Source organism: Cotesia typhae, unplaced genomic scaffold (genome assembly GCF_013202065.1).
Source record: "Cotesia typhae breed Kobodo isofemale line unplaced genomic scaffold, CoteBio_Ctyphae scaffold_91, whole genome shotgun sequence".
In the NCBI taxonomy this organism is placed as follows: domain Eukaryota; kingdom Metazoa; phylum Arthropoda; class Insecta; order Hymenoptera; family Braconidae; genus Cotesia; species Cotesia typhae.
In genome coordinates, this window is record NW_027423781.1 from 2935055 (window position 1) to 2956221 (window position 21167).

Genomic DNA, 21167 nt, shown 5'->3' on the forward strand with positions numbered 1-21167 from the left:
GATTTTTCCATTAAATTATTTGTAATTGATCCTGTGATGACACTATTATTTTCAAAATTTATTTAAAAAGTACCCAAACTATGTATAGTGTCATAAATATAAAAAAATCATCAAACCAAAGTTTTCTTATTGATAATTCGTAAATCTCGGCAGTCGCATAGTGACTATTTACTGTAGGATGCTAGTAAAAATTAAATTTTCCAGATTTGAGGAATGAAACCACTAAGCAGTGTAATTTTTTTTCTAATGGCTTTAATAATTATCATTATTATCCCACTCACCAATATCGTTTTTTTTTAACGATTAGAAACTGTGAGAATAAAATAAAGTCCACATGCCCAATTACTGTCATTGTTGTTATGATGATAATAATTGAGACGATGAATTAATATTTAAAAAAAATAGTTATTTTATAAAATGAATAGTACACTTTAGCCGTGATTAATGACAAGTGTAAATTGTGCAAGACGCCTACACCTTTTTGATCATCCGATTGCATGTTGTACGTCGTACCTGCAGTAATAGTAACCCCTTTTATTAATAATCAATTAGTGAGGTACGTGGTGTGTAGATGATGCTGACGCGGTGAGTAAAGCGTGAGGCAAGCATCCGTAACAGCAGCATCTCCAGCCAATCAGGTTATAGGCCCGTCTTTTACGGCCACGAAATAAATAATCTATAATGTATACCGCCGTATTATTTCATCTAGTGTGTATGTACCGTACCACGGATATTAATTATCTGGGGCAAAGATGCTATACCTAACCTCACAATGGGGGCCTGTCACTCTCTCTCTCATTCAATCGCCAGTTCAGTACTTTATCTCTCTATCTTTCTCTTTCTCTCTCTCTCTCTCTCTCTCTCTCTCTCTCTCTCTCTCTCTCTCTCTCTCTCTCTCTCTCTCTCTCTCTCTCTCTCTCTTCTCTCTCTCTCTCTCTCTCTCTCTCTCTCTCTCTCTCTCTCTCTCTCTCTCTCTCTCTCTCTCTCTCTCTCTTTTTCTTTTCTCGCGGTGGCTGCAACCGACATCCAAACAACATCAAACATTGCCATCAGACGTAGACGTTCAGATTTTACTTTCGCTTTTTCTTGTATTCACTCTCCGTACAATACGTACACGAAAAAAAAAATTTAAGAAAAACAGTCATAATTATATGGCTGGATGCTTCGAATTCGCGGTAAATTGGATCACTGTTGTAATTGTAATTACTTTTTTTTCTTCGTTATGTTATTTTAATTATTTTCTTTTTAGTCTTGAGAATATTTCAAGGTCAGTTCAAAGATCGGTATAAAATTATTATTGTAACTATGATATTCATAATAATGATAATAATATTGATATTGATGATCATAATAATAATATAAATATCATCGTTAATGACATTGATATTCATGGTATTGATGTTTGTAATGATGATAAAAATATCATCGATAATGATATTAAAATTCACGATGATCTTGATGTTCATTAGAAAGATATTGATATGCATGATGATAATATTGATATTGATAACGACAATGATAACAATACTATTGATAATGATATGGAAATTCATGGTGACAATGCTATTTTTCAGAATAATATTGATATTAATAATAATTGATATTGATATTTATGATAATGATTATGATATTCATTATGCGATTGATAATGATAATCATGATATTAATATTTATGTTGATGATAAAAATATCATCGATGATTATATTGAAATTCACAATGATCATGATATTCATCGGAAAGGTATTGATATTCATGATGATATTGATTTTGATGATGATAATGATGACAATAATATCGATAATGATAATAAAATTCACGATGATAATGATATTCTTCCGAATGACATTGATATTAATAATATTGATATTGATATTGATGATAATAATCATAATATTCATTACCCGATTGATAATGATCATCATGATATTGATATTTATATTAATGATAAAAATATCATCGATCATGATATTGACATTCACAATGATAATGATATTCATCGGAACGATGTTATTATTTATGATATTGATATTAATATCGATGATAGAAACATTATCGGCAATGATATTCTTCAGAATGATGTTGATATTCATAATGATATTAAAATTGATATTTATGATGATGAAATTCATCGTAGTAACGACATTAATATCGATATTAATTGATATTCATCAGAGTAACATAAATTTTTATAATGACATCATAAAAATTACCATACTTATGGTAATAATTACGTTCATGATATTGATATTCATGATGATAATGATAATTATATTCATAGTATCAATATTGATGATGAAATTCATGATATTGATAATGATCATGATATTAATGATAATTATCACGATATTAACGATAATGATCAAGATATTGATAACCATCATGGTATTGATAGTAATTATCATGACATGGATGATAATGATCATGATATTGATGATAATGATAATGATATCCAAAATGATTATTGATCTACTAATATATTTGACAATTCATTCAACTATACAGAAAAAAAAACCTTGAACTGCCTATGAACAGTATAGGGTCTTTTGAAAACAATGAACCACTGTTGATCTGGATCGCGACTTGGCCAACATAACCTCAGCTAGCAACTAAAAAGCTATTAATAAATGACAAAAGAAGTGAACGTTGATAAAAGACAGCATTTAAATAAAATACTGGGCGCCTTCTCATCTTATTCTCCGATTAAGTATTATTATTCTTTATTATTATTTCTTACTTATTTTTTTATTATCATCATTATTATTATACCTACCTGAGAGCTCGAAGTGATCTAAACGTCAGAACGGATTTTTACGATCGTGTGAAGCGATAATATGAATGCGCTTGACTTTAAAAGATAATCTCTATAACTATTACTAATACTTAATACTTAATATTTCAGCATCTCGCCCCCACACACTACCACCTTGGATGCACACACAGCCATCAACATGTCACGTCTTAAAGTGATTCGTGATCCACGTGACAGAATTGTTATAACTTGTACCTTTTTATGATCAATCAATCGCCTAACCCATCTTCAAACACTATTCCTATTACACACTACTAACCATAATCGAACACACAATATTATGCTACGCTTTGATTTAATATAATCGCAAATAAAACCGTAGTATGAATGTGGGCCAACACTAAATAAAACTTGTATTCAATAGAATAACTAACACCGACACTATTATTATGATTATCATCATCATCATCATCATCATGACTTCTTCATTGAATGCATCAGCAAAATCTTTGCGGTTTTACCTTTATAATTAACCTCGTGTGGTTTTTCAGACAGATTATTAACCGCGAGCTATCATTATTTTTATATTATTAATTGATTTCTTTGTTCAAACACATCTACTATGTCATTATTTAGTTGCAATTGCTATCACTTTTGTAGATTGATGTTACAAGTTACAGGTCAAATGTTATTGGACAGAATGTTAATTGTATTATACAATACTCAGAAAATTAAAATGACGTATTTTTATCAGAAATATATATTGTGTGAATAACTTTCGTAATAATAATAATAATAATAATAATAATAATAATAATAATAATAATAATAATAATAATAATAATAATGATGACACTAATTTATCACATTGATATTGATATTCATGATGATATAACAATGATATTCATCATGACATTGAAAGAATGATAGTGATAGTGATATGTTTTATTAAATTGATAATGACAATGATATTTACCATGACATTGGAATTTATAATGATATTCATTTTGATATTGACTTGGCTAGAGATATTAATCATGACAATGATATTCACCATAGTATTGATAGTTATATTGATAATCGAAATCATAGTTGCAATGATATTCTTGATGATAATGATATTCATCAGGATATTGGCAATGATAATGATATTCATGATGATATAACAATGATATTCATCATGACATTGAAAATATGATAGTGATATGCTTTATAAAATTGATAATGACAATGATATTTACCATGACATTGGAATTTATAATAATATTCATTGTGATATTGACTCAGCTAGAGATATTAATCATGACAATGATCTTCACCATAGTATTGATAGTTATATTAATACTGATATTAATAATCAAAATCATAGTTGCAATGATACTCTTGATGATAATGATATTCATCGTGATATTTATAATGATATTCACCATGAAATAGGTTTGTAAATAATAGTGATCATGATATTTATGATAATACGGATATTCATCATGATATTGGTAATGATAATGATACTTCTAATAAAAATATTGATTGTAACATTGACAACATTAATGATAGTGATATTCATAGTGAAATTCATCGTTAAATTGACAGTGTTAATGATATTCACTATGCTATTGACAATTATAATGATATTCAACATGCTATTGATATTTTAAGTGATGTTTATCATGACAACGATATTCATAATGACATTGATATTGATATTCATCATGACAATGACATTTTCCGTAGTATTGACTGTTGAATTGATGCTGGGATTAATATTTAAAATCATACTGACAATGATATTCATTGTGACATTAATACTTACCATGAAATTGATATTTATAATGATATTCACCATGAAATTGACAATGATAATAATATTCACTATGCTATTGACATTGTAAGTGATGGGTATCATGACAACGATATTGATAATAACATTGATATTGATATTCATCATGATAAGAATATTAGCGATGGTATTGATTGTTGAATTGATACTGACATTAATATTAAAATTCATACAGACAATGATATTCATCATGATACTAATATTCATGATAATAATAAATAAGGATATTTAAAATTGATAATTATAATGATTTTTTAAACGATAATACTATTTATAGGTAATAATAATGATATTCATCATGATATTGCTAATTTTTTAACCAAAAAATTAATCAATCGATTATGAACATCACAATTTTTTATAAAAACACTTATTTAAAACTAAAAGTATCACATTAATATCCGGAATTACAATGCATGCCGCATGGCTTGAAAGTATTTTTCAAGCTTATCTGAGGGCCTGTGACATTTTATGGGAATTTTGAGAAAGTAGCTTCATGAATACAATTATTAGATTTATATTAAATCAACCTAAAAAATTCTTTAGACTAAATATCTACAAAAAATATTTTTTTTTAACAATCATGTTTTGAAAAATTAAAACAAATTTATCCAAAAATAAAATAATTAAATTCCTGACTCCTTTTTTTAAATTTTATATTTTTTTTTAACCCTCAAGCGAAAATTTTTTTTTTTACTCCTTATTAATCATGAGTACTTGAAACTCTGACATGACAATTAAAAAATTGAGTAATTATCGATAATCAATTGTGAATAATAAATTACACCCAATTACTCAATCGACAGTCAAAACGTTTAGTCAAAAAAAAAAAATTATTTATCTACCAGCAATACGTCAAAAGTGTCACAATTGAATCCCCGAAAAAAAAAATTACATTTTACAATTATTTATTACGCTGTAGCGTAAGTGTATGGTGTCATGATGAGATAATTCTTGAAATATTACCCGCAACTGTCACACAAAACATTCATTTTAAATGACATAATTGACGGATAAAAATAAAAGTTTATCGAACAAAAGAATCAGATCAATTTCTTGGGCCAGGGTCAGTCCCCAGGCCCCTCAAGATGCACGGAGATTCACTCCCCCTCTCGACTGGTACTTAGAGCACATTCGGCCCGAATATATCGAGTGGGGGGCGCTGCAAGACGTTTTACTTGTCGGAGCATCCTCCCGTAGTTCTTTTAATACGCGATTACTTTCTCCGAAACGTTCCTCAACTATATAAACGTCCGCGACACGTTCTTTGAATCATGTTAGAGCTAATCGAGTCTTCGGATTGTTGGTACATTTGTTCACTAATTATTTAGTAAGCCACGGAGTTCCGTTTAGTTTAAAGTTTTTTTTTTTATTATTGTGGGTGAATTTTAAAAATGAACCACTGTTGGGCGCTTTTCGCGGCAATTGCTTGCGCTATTGTCGCGCCGGCTCTTTCCGAAGGTAAATTTTTCTTTTTCTTCATTCTACGTGTCGTGTGTGTGGTAGATTTTTTTTTTTTTGGAAAAAAAATTAGAGGCAAAACTTTGAGTGGAGCCATCTATTTTTCCAAATTTTATCAAGATCTTCGGGAATCTCTTAAAATTTTGATTTTTTTATGAGTTAAAGTGATTATAAAAAAAGTCAATTTTTTGCGTTACAATTTTTTGTTATAATTTTTGAAAAAATCAAAATTTTTTAATTTGGTATTTCCAAAATTTTTAAATTTTTCTATTAAGTCAATTTTTGGGTTCTAAATTTTGAATTGATAATTTTTGAAAAAATCAAAAATTTTTAATTTAAAAAAAATGTGACTGGGATTAAAAATACACTGAAAATTGTTCCAAAAATTTTAAAGAGAACTGAAGTTGAAAAAAAAAATAGTTTTTAAAAATTTTTTAAATTTTGTACTCAAGATTCAGATGAATAATCAAAAACTAAAAAATTGTAATTATTTACAAGTTGGGTACATTTTAATTTTCATTTTGTCAACGAAATTTCTGTTTGATTTTATAGATTTATTTTTTTTTTTTTTGAAAAATACATAATAAAAAATGAAAATAAAAAAAAATTTATAAATTTTTCAGAAAATTTTGATATTCTTTTTTTTCAAATTATTCGTATTTTTATGGACTTTTCAAAAAATTATATATTAAAAACATCAAAAAAAGATAAAATAGAAATTTTATTCAATAAAATAAGAGCCAGAATTTTTCCAACTTTTGACGGCAAAAAAGCTATCGAAATCTTTATTTTTTTTTTTTCGCTACATTTTTATTATAAATACGCCGTAAAAACAGAACCAAAAAAAAATTTTAAATATTAATTTTTCACCTAGTTATGGCCCACAATGAAATTGACCTCACTTGTAAATAATTACAAAAAAAAAGAAATAATTTTCCAAAATAAAAATTTTTTTTTACTCAAAATTCAGCTAAAACATTCTTAGAATTGACATTGATCAAGGCCAAGTAAGACCTGTTAAAAGATCAACCATAGAATAAATAAATAAATAAAAATCGTGACTTAGGAAGAGTACAATAAAGTGATTTAAGATAAAGGTGTAAGGTCATTACTATAAAAATACTCGCGGAATTAATTTAACCACTGTTACAATAGCATAAAGTTTAAATAAAGAAGTACGAGAGTTCTTAGTTGGCACTTTCACCTTACCTGGTTTATGAAGACCAGGCACGAGTTGAAATAATGTAAGAAAGTGCGATGCCGTTTTGCCGATGTTATTTCTTGCTATTTTTTCCACGTTCATTACTCTCACTGTTGCGAGATTATTTCATTACCGTAATTGTGTTGTTACAATAATGACGGGTTTAAACAAATGATGAGACGAACCAGTGAAAGTTTATAAATTTATCTGAAAATTCTTAAACAATGACAAACAATTGTTCTTTCAGCACCACTTGGCGGCTACTTGCCTCCGTCGACGAGCTATGGAACTCCGAATTTGGGAGGAAGTACCTTTGGAGGAGGAACATCTGGAGGAACCTTTGGAGGGCAACCAGCCAGCCAATACGGACCTCCGTCATCCGGAGGAAACTTTGGAGGACAGACACCGTCAAGTCAGTACGGAACTCCAAGCGTTGGAGGGAACTTTGGTCAGACACCATCGACCCAGTATGGAACTCCATCTGCTGGTGGTAACTCCTTCGGTGGTTCAACTGCGATAGCAAGTGCTGGAGCCACCAGTTTCAGTCAAGGTGGAAGCGGCGGATACCCATCAGGTGGTTCTTCAAGGCCATCAACTCAGTACGGACCTCCATCATCTGGTGGAAGCAGTGGGTACCAGGGTGGTAGCGGTGGATACCCGTCAGGTGGTTCTCAAAGACCGTCAAGTGGAGGAAACGGTGGGTACCAGGGTGCAAATGGTGGATACCCATCGGGTGGTCCTTCAAGGCCATCAACTCAGTATGGAACTCCAAATGGAAACAGTGGGTTCCAGGGTGGAAGTGGTGGATACCCATCTGGTGGTCCCCAAAGACCTTCAACTCAATACGGACCTCCGTCTAGTGGAGGAAACGGTGGGTTCCAGGGTGGAAGCGGTGGATACCCATCAGGTGGTCCCCAAAGACCTTCAACTCAATACGGACCTCCGTCGGGTGGAAACAGTGGGTTCCAGGGTGGTAATGGTGGATACCAAGGTGGTTCTCAAAGACCTTCGACTCAATACGGACCACCATCAGGTGGAAACGGAGGATTTGGTGGCGCCCAGAGACCTTCAACTCAGTACGGAACTCCAACAGGTGGAAACGGAGGGTTCCAGGGTGGAAACGGTGGATACCAAGGTGGATCTCAAGGACCTTCGACTCAATACGGACCACCATCAGGTGGAAACGGAGGATTTGGCGGTGCCCAAAGACCTTCAAGTCAATACGGTCCTCCATCAGGTGGAAACGGTGGATTCGGTGGAGCTCAACGTCCTTCAACTCAGTACGGAACTCCAACTGGTGGAAACGGTGGGTTCCAGGGTGGAAACGGTGGATACCAAGGTGGTTCTCAGGGACCTTCTCAACAGTATGGACCTCCGTCAGGTGGAAACGGTGGATTTGGAGGAGCTCAACGGCCTTCAACTCAGTACGGAACTCCATCAGGTGGAAACGGAGGATTTGGTGGTGCCCAGAGACCTTCATCTCAATATGGACCTCCGTCATCTGGAGGTAACAACGGATTCAGTGGATCTCAAAGACCGTCTCAACAATACGGAACTCCGTCAACTGGTTTCGGTGGTTCCAATAACTTTGGTGGTTCTACTGGCTCAGGATCAGGACCATCTCAACAGTACGGAACTCCAAGCTTTGGCGGGTAAGTTTCAACTCTTTTAGATAATATCATTGTGGAAATTTTGATTAGTAATTGGAATTAGTATCAATGCATTTGTTAATTGTTATCAGGCAAACCGGGTTCGGAAGCAACGGTCAATCTGGCGGATACCAGGCCCCTTCAAGGCCGTCAACTGAGTACGGAACGCCATCAGCTGGTGGTGGACAGCAATACGCCAGCAATGGAGGTTATCAGTACTAGTTATCGAGCGTGATAACGTCGAGAATAAATCACGAGCCATGATTCTACTTAAATCAACCTCACCTACGAACCCAAAAGATATGGTCGCCTACACATTATCTTTCATAAGTAATCCACTTCTCGAGTCCTCGAAAATGTCTAATGAAACGTCCAAATGACCATATATGATCCTTTCTTTTTATATGTATATTTGTATATTCATACATATATATTTTTATATATATATATATATATATGTTTGTAAATTTTGTATGACTCGAGTGTAAGCTATTTGGATCTGGATCATCCATTTTTATTTATTTTGTAAAGAAGCTTTTTATACTAATAAAAATTGCTAGAAGTAAAAATTGTTTGTTTTTGTTTATTTTTAATTTAGATCTGATTTATTGGATCTAGAAATTAAGATCAACTGATTAGACCTAGATAGTTAGATCTTATTATTTAATTTAGATATCGTAGTAGATTGATAAGATGTACAAGTCTCATCGAATTCATTGGATCTAGAAATTAGCTCTAATAAATTGGATCTGCAGTCAGGTCGATTAAATTGGTTATATAAATCAGATCTACTGAATTCTATTTAGAAGTTGGATCTGATTAATCGAATTTAATGAGTCAGATCCAATTCATTAGATGTAAATATCGGATCTGATGAATCTGGTCTAATAAATTAGACCAAAGGAACCAGATCTAATGAATCAGATCCAATTAAATGAATCTAATGAATTAGATCTAATATATTGGATATAGTAAATCAGATTTAATAGATTGGATCTAATGAATTAGATTTAATAAATTAGATCTAATGAATCAGATCTTATTAGAAAGATCCAATTAATTAGATTTAACAATCAGATCTGATTAATAAGATCTAATGAAATGGATCTAATAATTAAGATCTGATGAAATTAATCTAATGGCTTGGATCTAATGAAATAAATCTGATGAATCAGATTCTCATGAATACGATTTAATGAATCAGATCTTATGAATTGGATCTAATAGATTTGATCTAATAAATTGGATCTAAAAGTTTTGATCTAATAGATTGGATCTAATGAATCAGATCTTATGAATTAGATCTAATGAATCAGATCTTATGAATTAGATCCAATGAATCAGATCTAATTAATTGGACTCAACAATTAGAATCTGAGAATAGAATTCAAAAGTTAAATCTGTTCAATTAGATCGAAAAAATTGGATTTAAGGTCAGATCTTATTAATTAGATATCCAGAAATTAACAGTCTGAATAAATAAGATCAAACAAATTGGACTTTAATAGAAAGTACTCAGACAAAATTTTAATCTTCATACTCAATTCAATTTCATTTTATACAATTTCTTAAAAAAAAAAAGACTATCAATAATATTCGAATTTAATATTTTTTATTCTACTAGTCGAAAGAAAGAAAGCATAGCACGTATCGTGTACAGCAAAGGAGGGGGAGGGGCAGAAAATTAATAGAATGGGAAATGGATAAGGTTACTCGGGTGAGTGTGTGGGACGACGTCCATGTAACTGTATTTAGTTTTAGAGTTTGAAGAGCCGGACGGTCGATTTATCGATTGGTCGTGCACGAATACCGGGGACACATGAATAAATAAGAGCTCTTTTCTATTTTCTCCGGTATTCTTCAAGCTAAAAATTACAACAAGACCAACACCTAATTTTAATCTATAATTTATAACCTTCGTTTTATAAATAGCAATTTCTTTTTATTGTTGCATAAAAAAATTCTGAAAAAAACATTTATTGCAATTAATAATTAATATTAAAAAAAAATAATTAAATTTTTACACACCATTATATTTATTTTTTAAACATTTACAGTCAACATTCATTCTTAATTATACATAATTTATTATTTTTTATTATTTAAATTAAATATACATATAATGCCGTAGGTTTTTTAAAATTTCATTTGTTATATTACAGCGTTTTTTTTTTTATATAATTAATGGAATACAGGTGGTTTATTTATTTTTTTTTTTTTATTAATATTATTACAATTATTATTGTTATAGTAACCAACTTACTGTTCAGACATTCTTTACACTTCTATCTAATTTTATTAAATACTTTCTGCTGATATGTGTTCGTACTTTCGCATCAAATACTAAATTAATGCTAATAAAAGCATTATTTTTTTTTTTTATTTTATATTTTTTTTTTTTTTTTTATATTAACATTAATATTACTGAAGCTTACCTCGTAACATTTAATTGATTAATTGTTTTTCTGTTAAATAAAAAATAAAATAACTTTTTGTTTAATGTTAAAAAATTAACTGGCAATACGTCATGATATGTATAGGTTACTTGTTACAATGCTGATTAACATGTGTAACCAGTGATATGTATCGATTATTTTTTTTTTATAAGAATAGAGCAAAATTAGATACTAATAAGGATATATATAAATAAATTACAAAAAGTCTCAATGAGTGTTAATGCATCAATTCGACGTAAATTGAAGTTTTGTCAAATGAAAAAGTCAGATATGATTAATTGGATTTCATTTGTCAGGTCTAATTAATTGGATCCAATGAACTAAATCTAGAAGATAGATCTAATTAATTGGAGTCATTGAATCAGATCTAATTAATTGGATCTAATTAATTAAATCTAATTAATTGGAACTAATTAATTAAATCTAATTAATTGGAACTAATTAATTAAATCTAATTAATTGGACCTAATAATAGAAGATCTAATTAAATGGATCTAGTAATAAGATTTAATTAAATTGATTTAGTAATCAAATCTAATTAAATGGATCTAGTAATCAGATCTAATTAGGTGAATCGAGTGATTAGATCTAATTACTTGGGTCTAATTAAATAGACCTAGTAATCACATCTAACCAATTAAATGTCAAAATTCGATTTAATTCGTTAAATTTTAAAGTAAGATGTTATTTATTAGATCTGGAAATCAGCTCTGATTAATTAGATTTAATTTATTATATTTAATGTCATTGATCTAATTAATTAGATATAATGACTAATTCCATTTCATTGGACCTCGTAATCCAATCTGGTTAATTAGATCTAGTAACCAGTTCTAATTTATTAGATCCAGCCACCTGATCTAACTAATTTGAGTTAATTAATCAGATCTATTAAATTAGATCTAAAAATGCAATCTGATTAATTAGATTAGTTAATCATAAATTTTTATTCAGATGTAATCGTTGCGATCTTTTATTCAGATCTGATTTATTGAAACACGAATATTAGATTTTATTCATTAGATCTGATTAATCAGATCTGGTATGTAGATCTTGGCATCCGATCTGATTTCTAGATCTAAACATCAGATCTAATTATTAGATCTGGACTATAAATCTGATTATTAGATCTGGACTATAATTATTAGGTCTGTAATCCAGATCTGATTATTAGATCTGTAGTCCAGATCTGATTAAATCTAGTCGTCAGATCTGATTTATAGGATCTAATTAATTCGCTTTAGACTTCGGGTCTAGTAGATTAGATCTAATTAATTAGATCCAAGAAATAAAATCTGATTAATTGGATCTAAATTTTAGATCTAATTAATTAGATATCAAAGAATAGTTTTATTAGTAAGATTTATTCAATCAGATATAATAAGTTCAATCTAATTTATTAGATCTTTCAGATTCGAACACTTAAAAGTAAATTTGAAGATTTTATTAACCAAATCAAAACTTATTAATGTCCAATATTTCTCCATTAATTACAACCCTTAACTTTAATCTAGCACCAAAAAATACATTTACACTTAACGATCTATTATTACTCGTAATTTTTTCTTTTTTTTTTTTTTTTTTCATTTTTTCAGATAAATAGTATATACCTTTTTTCCATTATTATTATTATCAATATTAATGAATAATTTCTTCATGATTTTAAATTTACTGTCGCGCGTTAAAATAATCACAAGTCCTCAGCGATTGAAAAAAAAAAAAAAAATGAATATTCAGTAATTACTACGTATATAAAATTAAATAAATAGATTTTTCCTCAATATTTGTCAATAACAAATAAGTAATTCCAATAATTGAATTTCTTTTCTTATTGAACTTACCAGAATATATAAAAAATAACAATACTAAAATTATCACCAACCACTTTCCCATTACTTAACAATAACGTCGTACACTTTTACAATCTAATCTATCTCCCTTTGATGCTCTCTCTTCCCTCCTGCCTTCTACCGTGTGCATCATTAAGTAACATTCTTCACTCGCACAAATTAATCCAATTTATAATACATTTATACTTTTTATTTTTTTTAATTAACATTATTAATATTATTTTGTGATGTAATGGCTCAAATAAAAGTAACAAGGATGAAGGTAACAACGATGACTTTTGACTTTACACTAAATTTTTAATTTATTAATTATTAATTATAATCATTATTATTATTATTATTATACTTTTTACTATTTGGGAGTCTTTAGTCATTATAATTATTTTTCATATTTTTTTTTTTTTCAAAACTATATACATAAATATGTAAATGCTCGAAGGTACGCTTACACAAGACTGAATCCGGTCAGTCATTACATTTATTTATTTAATTAATTTTTTTTTTTTTTAACTATTGGCTTACTTGCACCTGCGTATTCGTTAGACATTTTTCCATATATTTATACTTTAATCTTGTAATATACTATATGATAAACACAACTCATATATATTTATTTATATATATAAATGCAGATCGATCTGTTTTGTTATTTGTTGTGCTGACAAACGAGAGATTGATCTAGATATTTTTTATCCGTGCGAAGCCGTTGGATAAAGGGAAGAACGATTGATTGCGATACGAAAGCTTCCGATTAATAATAAATCTAGTTACTTTTTTTTTTTATTCTTTATATCTGTCTAGAATCACTCGTTTGTCGTCAGTGGATCGATACATTATTTCGGAAAAAAAATTAATTGGATTTTTAGTGGAATTAAGATCTAATGATCTTTAGGTTACGATATTGATAGAATGGATTTTAGTAATGATCTAATGATTTTTTTGAAAAATTAGATCTAGATCTAATTAATGAGATCCATTGAATTAAATGAGAATTTTAGGATCTAATTAAGTATCTCTGGCTCTTGAATTTTATTAAAGAAATTTTAGTTTGGATCTAATTAATTGGATCTAGATCTAATTAATTGGACTAGGATCTGATTGATTGGGCCTAGATCTAATCAATGGGTTTCAGATCTAATTAATTGGATTGAAGATCTCATTAATTAGATTTTCGATTCTGAATTTAATAAATTAAAACTAGATCTGATTAATTAATCACAGATTGAATTAATTAGATCTAGATCTAGTTAATTCGATCTGAATCTTGAATTTTATTAAAGTTATTCGGGTTCAGTTCTAATTAATTGGATCTAGATCTAATTAATTAGATTCTGGATTCTCAATCCAATGAATTGGGTCTAAATCAGTTAACTGGATCTGAATCGTAAATTTTATTGAAAATATTAGAATTTAGTTCTAATTATTTTAATGTAGATCTAATTCATTGGATCTGGATTGTATGAATCGGAGTTGGATCTAATTAATTTGATCTAATCCGTAAAAATTTGATTAAATTAAATCTGAATTTAAAAGTAAGCGGAAAAAATAAAATTTTGGATCTATTTACTAAGAAATAAGATTTAGATCTGAATTATTGGATCTTTGACTCAAATCTAATTAATTGGATCTCATTCATTAGATCCCATCTTTAGAATCTAATTCATTAGATCTGTGACTATAAGATTATTGAAGATATCTGGATTGTTCATCCAATTAATTAGATCTGGAATCGAGTTTCGATTAATTAGATCTTACCTTTAGAATCCGATGAATTAAATCTAAATTAAAAATTTTAATTAAAAAATTTGAATGACAAAATTTGTCTAATCTAATTTATTAGATTTGAACTATTTTTCTAATCAATTAGATCTAGACATTTTTCATTTGTGAACTATCAGATGAAATAATAGCTTAATCTAATTAATTAAATCTAGATATTTGTCAAAAATTGACTTCTGATTTTTCGATTCTAATAGATTCAATTAATTATCTCCTCCACATTTTAAATTCCACTAAAAATTCAATTAAAATTTCCAATCATCATTATCTCAGACCGTCTGCCTACACCAAAGCCTTCTAATAAAACTTTAATATATACAACAATAATGACAATCCATCAATATTTCGTGTCTTTGTGTTATAAATATATTTCCATGTATATATATAATATAATTATTTTATATTAATAATTAATAATTAATATATATCTCAAAAAATAAAACAACTAGGCCTAAATGGCGATGCGGTGTCTGTAGTTAATCCCGTAGCCGAGATAATCCCAAAATGGCGACAACTGTCACGAGAAATGGATGCTAGTCACAACCAGAAACTGCAGGTAGCTCCATCTTGTGTGATAGTAAGCTACCCGAGTGACTAACTTTGACTAGCGATATCTCTTGGCTTCCGTAGGTAACAAAACCCCTAACTGATGATGAAACTTGATTGAAATAACTTACTGATTAGTTCAATAAACTTATTTATGTAGGTATTGATAAATAAACAATAGACAACCGCATCACCAGAGTTATTGTTGGTCACAGCTTGTGATCATGGAACCAATTATAGAGTAACCTATAAGGCAGTATTAGACTGCAGCTGACGTATGTTAGTATGGTGAGGAACAGCGTGACCACCAGAGGCACCACCTCCACCTCCACTGGTCCCACCGACATTAGCTGCTATCAACTGGCTATTTGGTTCTAGTTCCATGTCATAGTCCGGCTCGAGTGCTGGATTAACTCGGCCGTTAGATTCATCTTTGCTGCCGTATAGTTTTCCGGTTCCGGCTGCTAAAACTGCCATTTGTTCACCTTCGGCAGGATCCGGGCCAACGCGTTCTACGTCCTCGGGGATGTTAACTACGCAACGGAACACATCGTACCCGGGTGCCAGTTTCCCAGTTAGGAATACGTACTGGGTCCCGTAGGAGACACCAATGAGAGTGATCAGGGATATCAGCATCGCCATTGTGCGAAAAGGGAACATCTGAACCTGGTTGACCTCATCGTACCCCGGAAAGTGAATCAACGCCGGTAAACCTAACATAGCTTCACCCCCGCTTAGTCTTACCACAAATGCGATAATGTAAGCTGCTAAACTGCCGTAGGTGTTGCAGTAGTCCTTGAAGTGGACCACCATCAGCAATTGGGGGAAGAGTATCACGTAGACCAGGTCAGAGCACATTGACCATAGACCGTAGATTGATGGTATTGTTAATGCCATTATGGTGCTGAGCACCCCGACAATTGCTATCCCTACTCGCATCACCCAGATTATTTCCATTTCCGACGCCTGGAGTGGACAATAAGGCGTTAAAGGACTGGTTGCTTTGCCAGGATGGACCCTTTGCTGATTGGCTTGGTTCTGAGTCATTAAAGTCCAACTGTCTGGAGATAATTGGTGGACAAGGCCCCAATTTATGCCTCAAAAGGGTCCATCCTGGCTAGGTCTTGCTATTTGACAAAAGAATCACTTACCCGTTGGCGGAATATCAGCTTGTAGACGTTCCTGGCAAACATCGAGCTGGCTGACAAGATACTGCTGTCAGCTGAAGACATCACTGCAGCTGAGACGGCTCCCAGCCCGAAGAAGGACACAAAGTCCGGTGTGAGATATTGAAGCACCATCGGAAGGATCATGCTGGTTTCTCCTGGGCCCAGTGGATACGGTCCTCGATACCCAGTTTCGTTCCAAGCTAGACAACATCAAAACCCCAAGCTATTATTTGTGATACGGGGCTTAAATTAGTCACGGGTGCGTTGGTATGTTTACGTAAGCTATCGAGTCGCATTATAAGTACCCTCCTACAGAATAGAGAGGGTAAAAAAGGATCGAAACACATGTCGGAATCCCACGGCATTGTGTTGAAAAGCGCGACCCCTAAAGTTTTAACTTTAAGTACCCGTGGGTTGAAATTCTATCTCTGTCGCATCAACCACCGGCCTTGCCAAATGTCAAGTAGCATTGAGTTTGCCGTATTGAGTTTTTGGTACGTGGGCTGGCAATGTTAATGTTGGTTTAGGAGCACCCTAGGGGGAACTTAAATTCCTTACAAACGGGAGCTAATTTAATCCCCCAAGGCTACCAAACTTTTATCAAGAGAGGACAATAGTTGTGTTGATGGTCTAAACCATTAGATTTTGAGTACTTACGTGTTCCTTTGGCGATGGCACCGATCATTACAGGTGGAATGGCCATCAGGATACACCCAGCGGCTGCTACGTAGCTGAGCAATTGGGCACGTCCTGCAGTTTTGGAGGACAGCACCCGCTGGAAGTAAACTTGCCAGGGAATACCTCCGAATATGAGGAGCAGTCCGTAGTCGAGGTAGGACCAGTATTCCTCGGAGGGGACATTGCCGATCCAATCTACGTCCAAAGAATCCAAGGGCTGAACCAGAGGATTCATCCAGGCAAAGGGGATACACATCCACTGTAACAGCCAGGAAACTGATGAATCTCTTTCTTTGATGGATTCTTTTCAGAGTTTAGGGAAGTTTGTGGGTTTTCCTTTAGGATCATTATCCGGGAATTGGTACGGATTCGCGTGGTAAGCTGGATAATCTGGACGGTTTGGCAATTGGGTGATAAGGCGAGGATTTGATGGTGCTCTTACCAGTCCGATGAATATACAGAACAGCTGGATGACGTCTGTGTATGCTACTGCGTAGAGTCCACCGAACAGGGTGTAGAAGACTGCAATGCAAGCGCTGAATATGATCGAGTGGCTGTGTTTCATGTCAATTATCACAGCAATGGTGGCGCCCAGCGCAGCGAGGATTCCAGCTGCCCAGAAGACTTCACCACACAAAGCTGGTAGGAATAGCAGTCCACCCATTCGTTCGCCAAAGGCATCTTGAAGTGGATCCAACATCGTGATGTACCCCTGCTGTCGCATTTTGTTAGCAAAGAAAATTCCACCTGAAAAAACACACGTGTCCTCATTGTTTGGCGGAAAATTCGGGATTGAGATAGTTCGGAGTGATAGTTACCGAAAACAAGACTAAGAGCGTAGCCGAAGGGAGCTTGGCACCAGACCAAGCCCCGGGTGTAGACCATTTCTGCAGTTCCATTGATGTACCCGCCTCCAACCCATGTTGCAGTCATGGTAAAGATACCGACAAACAGGCCGATTGATCGGCCAGCCAGCATCACCTCTTCCTCAGAATCATTTCCAGCCTCTTTCTTCCTTGCTGCCCAAATTCCAACGCCCAAAATCAGGACGTAGAACAGACCAATCGACACCACACCGGCTATGTTAATCATCTTGGGTTCCGTTAAATCAATGGGCGTTAATTCGAAATCACGGTATCGCAGGTCCGAGAGGTTTACGTCACGATTTGCTAAGTTTGGAAACCTGGAGAAGATGTTTATTGATGATTGATGATTTTCTCCTTGGAAAGTTAAGTGGGAGGAGTGCTCTAGTTACCTCGCAAGACCCCGTGGGGTACAGTCACGCAACAGCGGGGGACAACCTCACACCGTCGAAGGTAGCATATGGTCCAGCATACGGTCCTTGAAGATGACAGCGGGTGATACGCCACCAGACGAAGATGCCACCGGCGGACTCAAATTATTCGGGGGACAGCAGTCACCCCACCGTAGCGAGGTCTTCTGGGAGGGGCTATTCCTTGTCCTAAACGCGAGGCCGCCCATGGGCGCTGATGGCCATTGATTTTTGCCCAACTTATTGGACCCGCTGCTACCGCGATTTGACGATTTATATGATATTTTATTGTATTATGATAATCCCCACAACTACCTGGTTATCTGTTAATAAAATTTCGGACACCATAATGTTAAGTTTCACTAAAGCTACCTAATTTGTTGGATGACTGATGATTGATCATGACTGATCATGACCTAAAACCAATTTGGTCAACATCAGCCACCATTCGACTGAATGCTAACACTAAAAGCTAAAAAAATTGGAAAATGGTACTTACTTATCAACCAGGTGAAGCGCTTCAGCTTATCACGAAGCCGCGACGACCTTAGACATCACACACAAAAAAAAAAAATTTCCCTTGCCAATCTGATGACACCACAATCTTGAATTTAGCGTTTTTTTTTTTTTTTTTATCACAACAACTTAAAACTACAACCAAATAGAGTGTGTAATTATCTGAAAACCGTGATCGTCGCCGGTCGTCGGAGCGACGTAATTTTTAGGTGACTAACGTCGCGGCGACCTCCCCGCACTGAAGGCACTTGATGTTACGTAGGCGAAAACCTACCAGATCCTACTCCTACAGCGGCGGCGGCTCCTCGATAGGGGAAGCCACCTTGGACAGGGGTAGTATCGATTTTCGGACTCCCCACTTGAAACCGGGAGATAACTCTACCCCTGAAGTGGCTCCCCACGCAAGGTCTGCCAGTGACGTCACTAGCTCGGGGGTGCGTCCTCGATAGATCCCCTCTCTAGAGGTCGTCCAGGACCTGGACAAAACAGTCGAGCGTAGGCGTGGATTCGAATCTTTTTTATCTTTTTGCGAAGGGGTTAGCGTTTGCGCGGACTCCTTTGTTAGTCATGCCAAGGTAAGGATGGATTGCTATTGTTTAACGATTGTGCTGACGTCTGGGGCCCTCGTTCGATACTAATGATAACTAAAGATCCTTTTGCTGAATAGAAAGAACGATTTATTCGAACTTGCCACTCACGGTTCGTTCATTACTCATAATTCCTCTTTAGACGAGTCCTTAGAGATATGCGTTATACGAGATTTCTCGATTGCTGTGACCAAGTCGCGTGATGAAACCCTCGATGGTAATCATCAAGGGCTCTTTCAGTTAAGCTATCTGAAACATCGTCCATAATAAACTTTCAGTCACCTAATAATGTTTTGATTAACACGATAACATAATAACATTTATTTACATATAGTCCACTTGACTATTCATCAATAGTTACTTAAACTAATGCACAGTTCAAGTACAAAAAAAAATTGGAAAACTATATTTTTATATTTGTGACGTTATAATACACCTAACTATGCACTTTTCTGTTAGTTGAGCTTATGAGTCAGTCAATGAGTTTTAATAACATACACTGTTAAAAAAATAATGATTGAAACCCTGAATTCGGCGCCAATTTTAAAATTTTCATAATTTAGCACCTTATTTTCCAAATAAATTAGTCACAATTTTGTTCAAAAGCTTGAAAACTCTGCTACAAATTGTTTCTGAGCTACCAAATCGATAAATCATTTTTCAAACTGAACCATTGGTGAAAAAATGTTGATTACAGACCTAAATTGGGCGCCAATTTAAAAATTTTTGTAATTTAGCGCATTATTTTCCAGAAAAATTGGTCACAGTTTTGTTCAAAAGCTCGAAAACTGTGCTTCAAGTTGTATCTGAGCTTCTAAATTGATAAATCAATCTTAAGACTAAATTATTGTTGAAAAAAGTAAAAGTTGAAGGCCTCTATTGGGCGCCAATTTAAAAATTGTCATAAATATGCTACTTACGACCAAAAAAAAAATTATCAAAATTACATTCAAAAGCTTCAAAAGTTTTCTACAAGTTGAATTATTAGCTTCCAAATCAATGAACTAATCTTAATAGTAGACTACTACTAAATAAAGAAACCATAGTTTATGTAGCTACCTATCAATAGTTAATTAAATGAATAGTTCGCTACCAAGTGGTTATTAAAAACGGCTTTGAGGAATTTACTTCTTGCGTCTCAACACTGACCCATTTTCTAGCTTCAGGTGCAGTTTTGGTTGCGCCAGATCTAAGTACATAGCAGTTGAATGTCAAAGTTGATGATTCTCGGCTTGAAGCTTCTAGAGTCTTGTTCTATTCTTCATTCTCCAGAAGGGGAATGGAAATGGGCAACGTAAAGGTTCAAGCACGGAAAGGTGAAATTCGATCAATAAACAACAAAGTTATCATGCTCAACAGAGGAACCGATCATTTAAAATTGAATCACGAAAGTGTTTAAGATGCTGCTAGCT

At 33.2% G+C, this 21167-nt stretch overlaps 2 protein-coding genes across 3 annotated transcripts; one reads left to right on the top strand and one right to left on the bottom strand.

Moving 5' to 3' along the window:
- The first annotated feature begins 5891 nt into the window (after positions 1 to 5891).
- On the top strand, positions 5892 to 9458 carry LOC141537424 (uncharacterized). The gene is made up of 3 exons (XM_074258417.1): positions 5892 to 6051; positions 7500 to 8904; positions 8994 to 9458. The coding sequence occupies exons 1-3, from the start codon at positions 5985 to 5987 to the stop codon at positions 9121 to 9123; spliced, it is 1602 nt and encodes a 533-aa protein (XP_074114518.1). The 5' UTR covers positions 5892 to 5984; the 3' UTR covers positions 9124 to 9458.
- Positions 9459 to 10912: 1454 nt separating this feature from the next.
- On the bottom strand, positions 10913 to 20498 carry Cht (choline transporter). Of its 2 annotated transcripts, XM_074258558.1 has the most exons (7): positions 19152 to 20498; positions 18635 to 18975; positions 18198 to 18562; positions 17822 to 18126; positions 17359 to 17638; positions 16684 to 16901; positions 10913 to 16498 (listed from the first exon to the last, which is right to left on the bottom strand). In XM_074258558.1, exons 3-7 carry the CDS (start codon positions 18469 to 18471, stop codon positions 15779 to 15781), a joined length of 1797 nt encoding a protein of 598 aa, XP_074114659.1. In that variant the 5' UTR covers positions 18472 to 18562; positions 18635 to 18975; positions 19152 to 20498; the 3' UTR covers positions 10913 to 15778. The 2 variants fall into 2 exon arrangements, with proteins under 2 accessions (XP_074114659.1, XP_074114658.1); XM_074258557.1 differs by having other exon boundaries at positions 18635 to 20498.
- Positions 20499 to 21167: the final 669 nt, after the last annotated feature.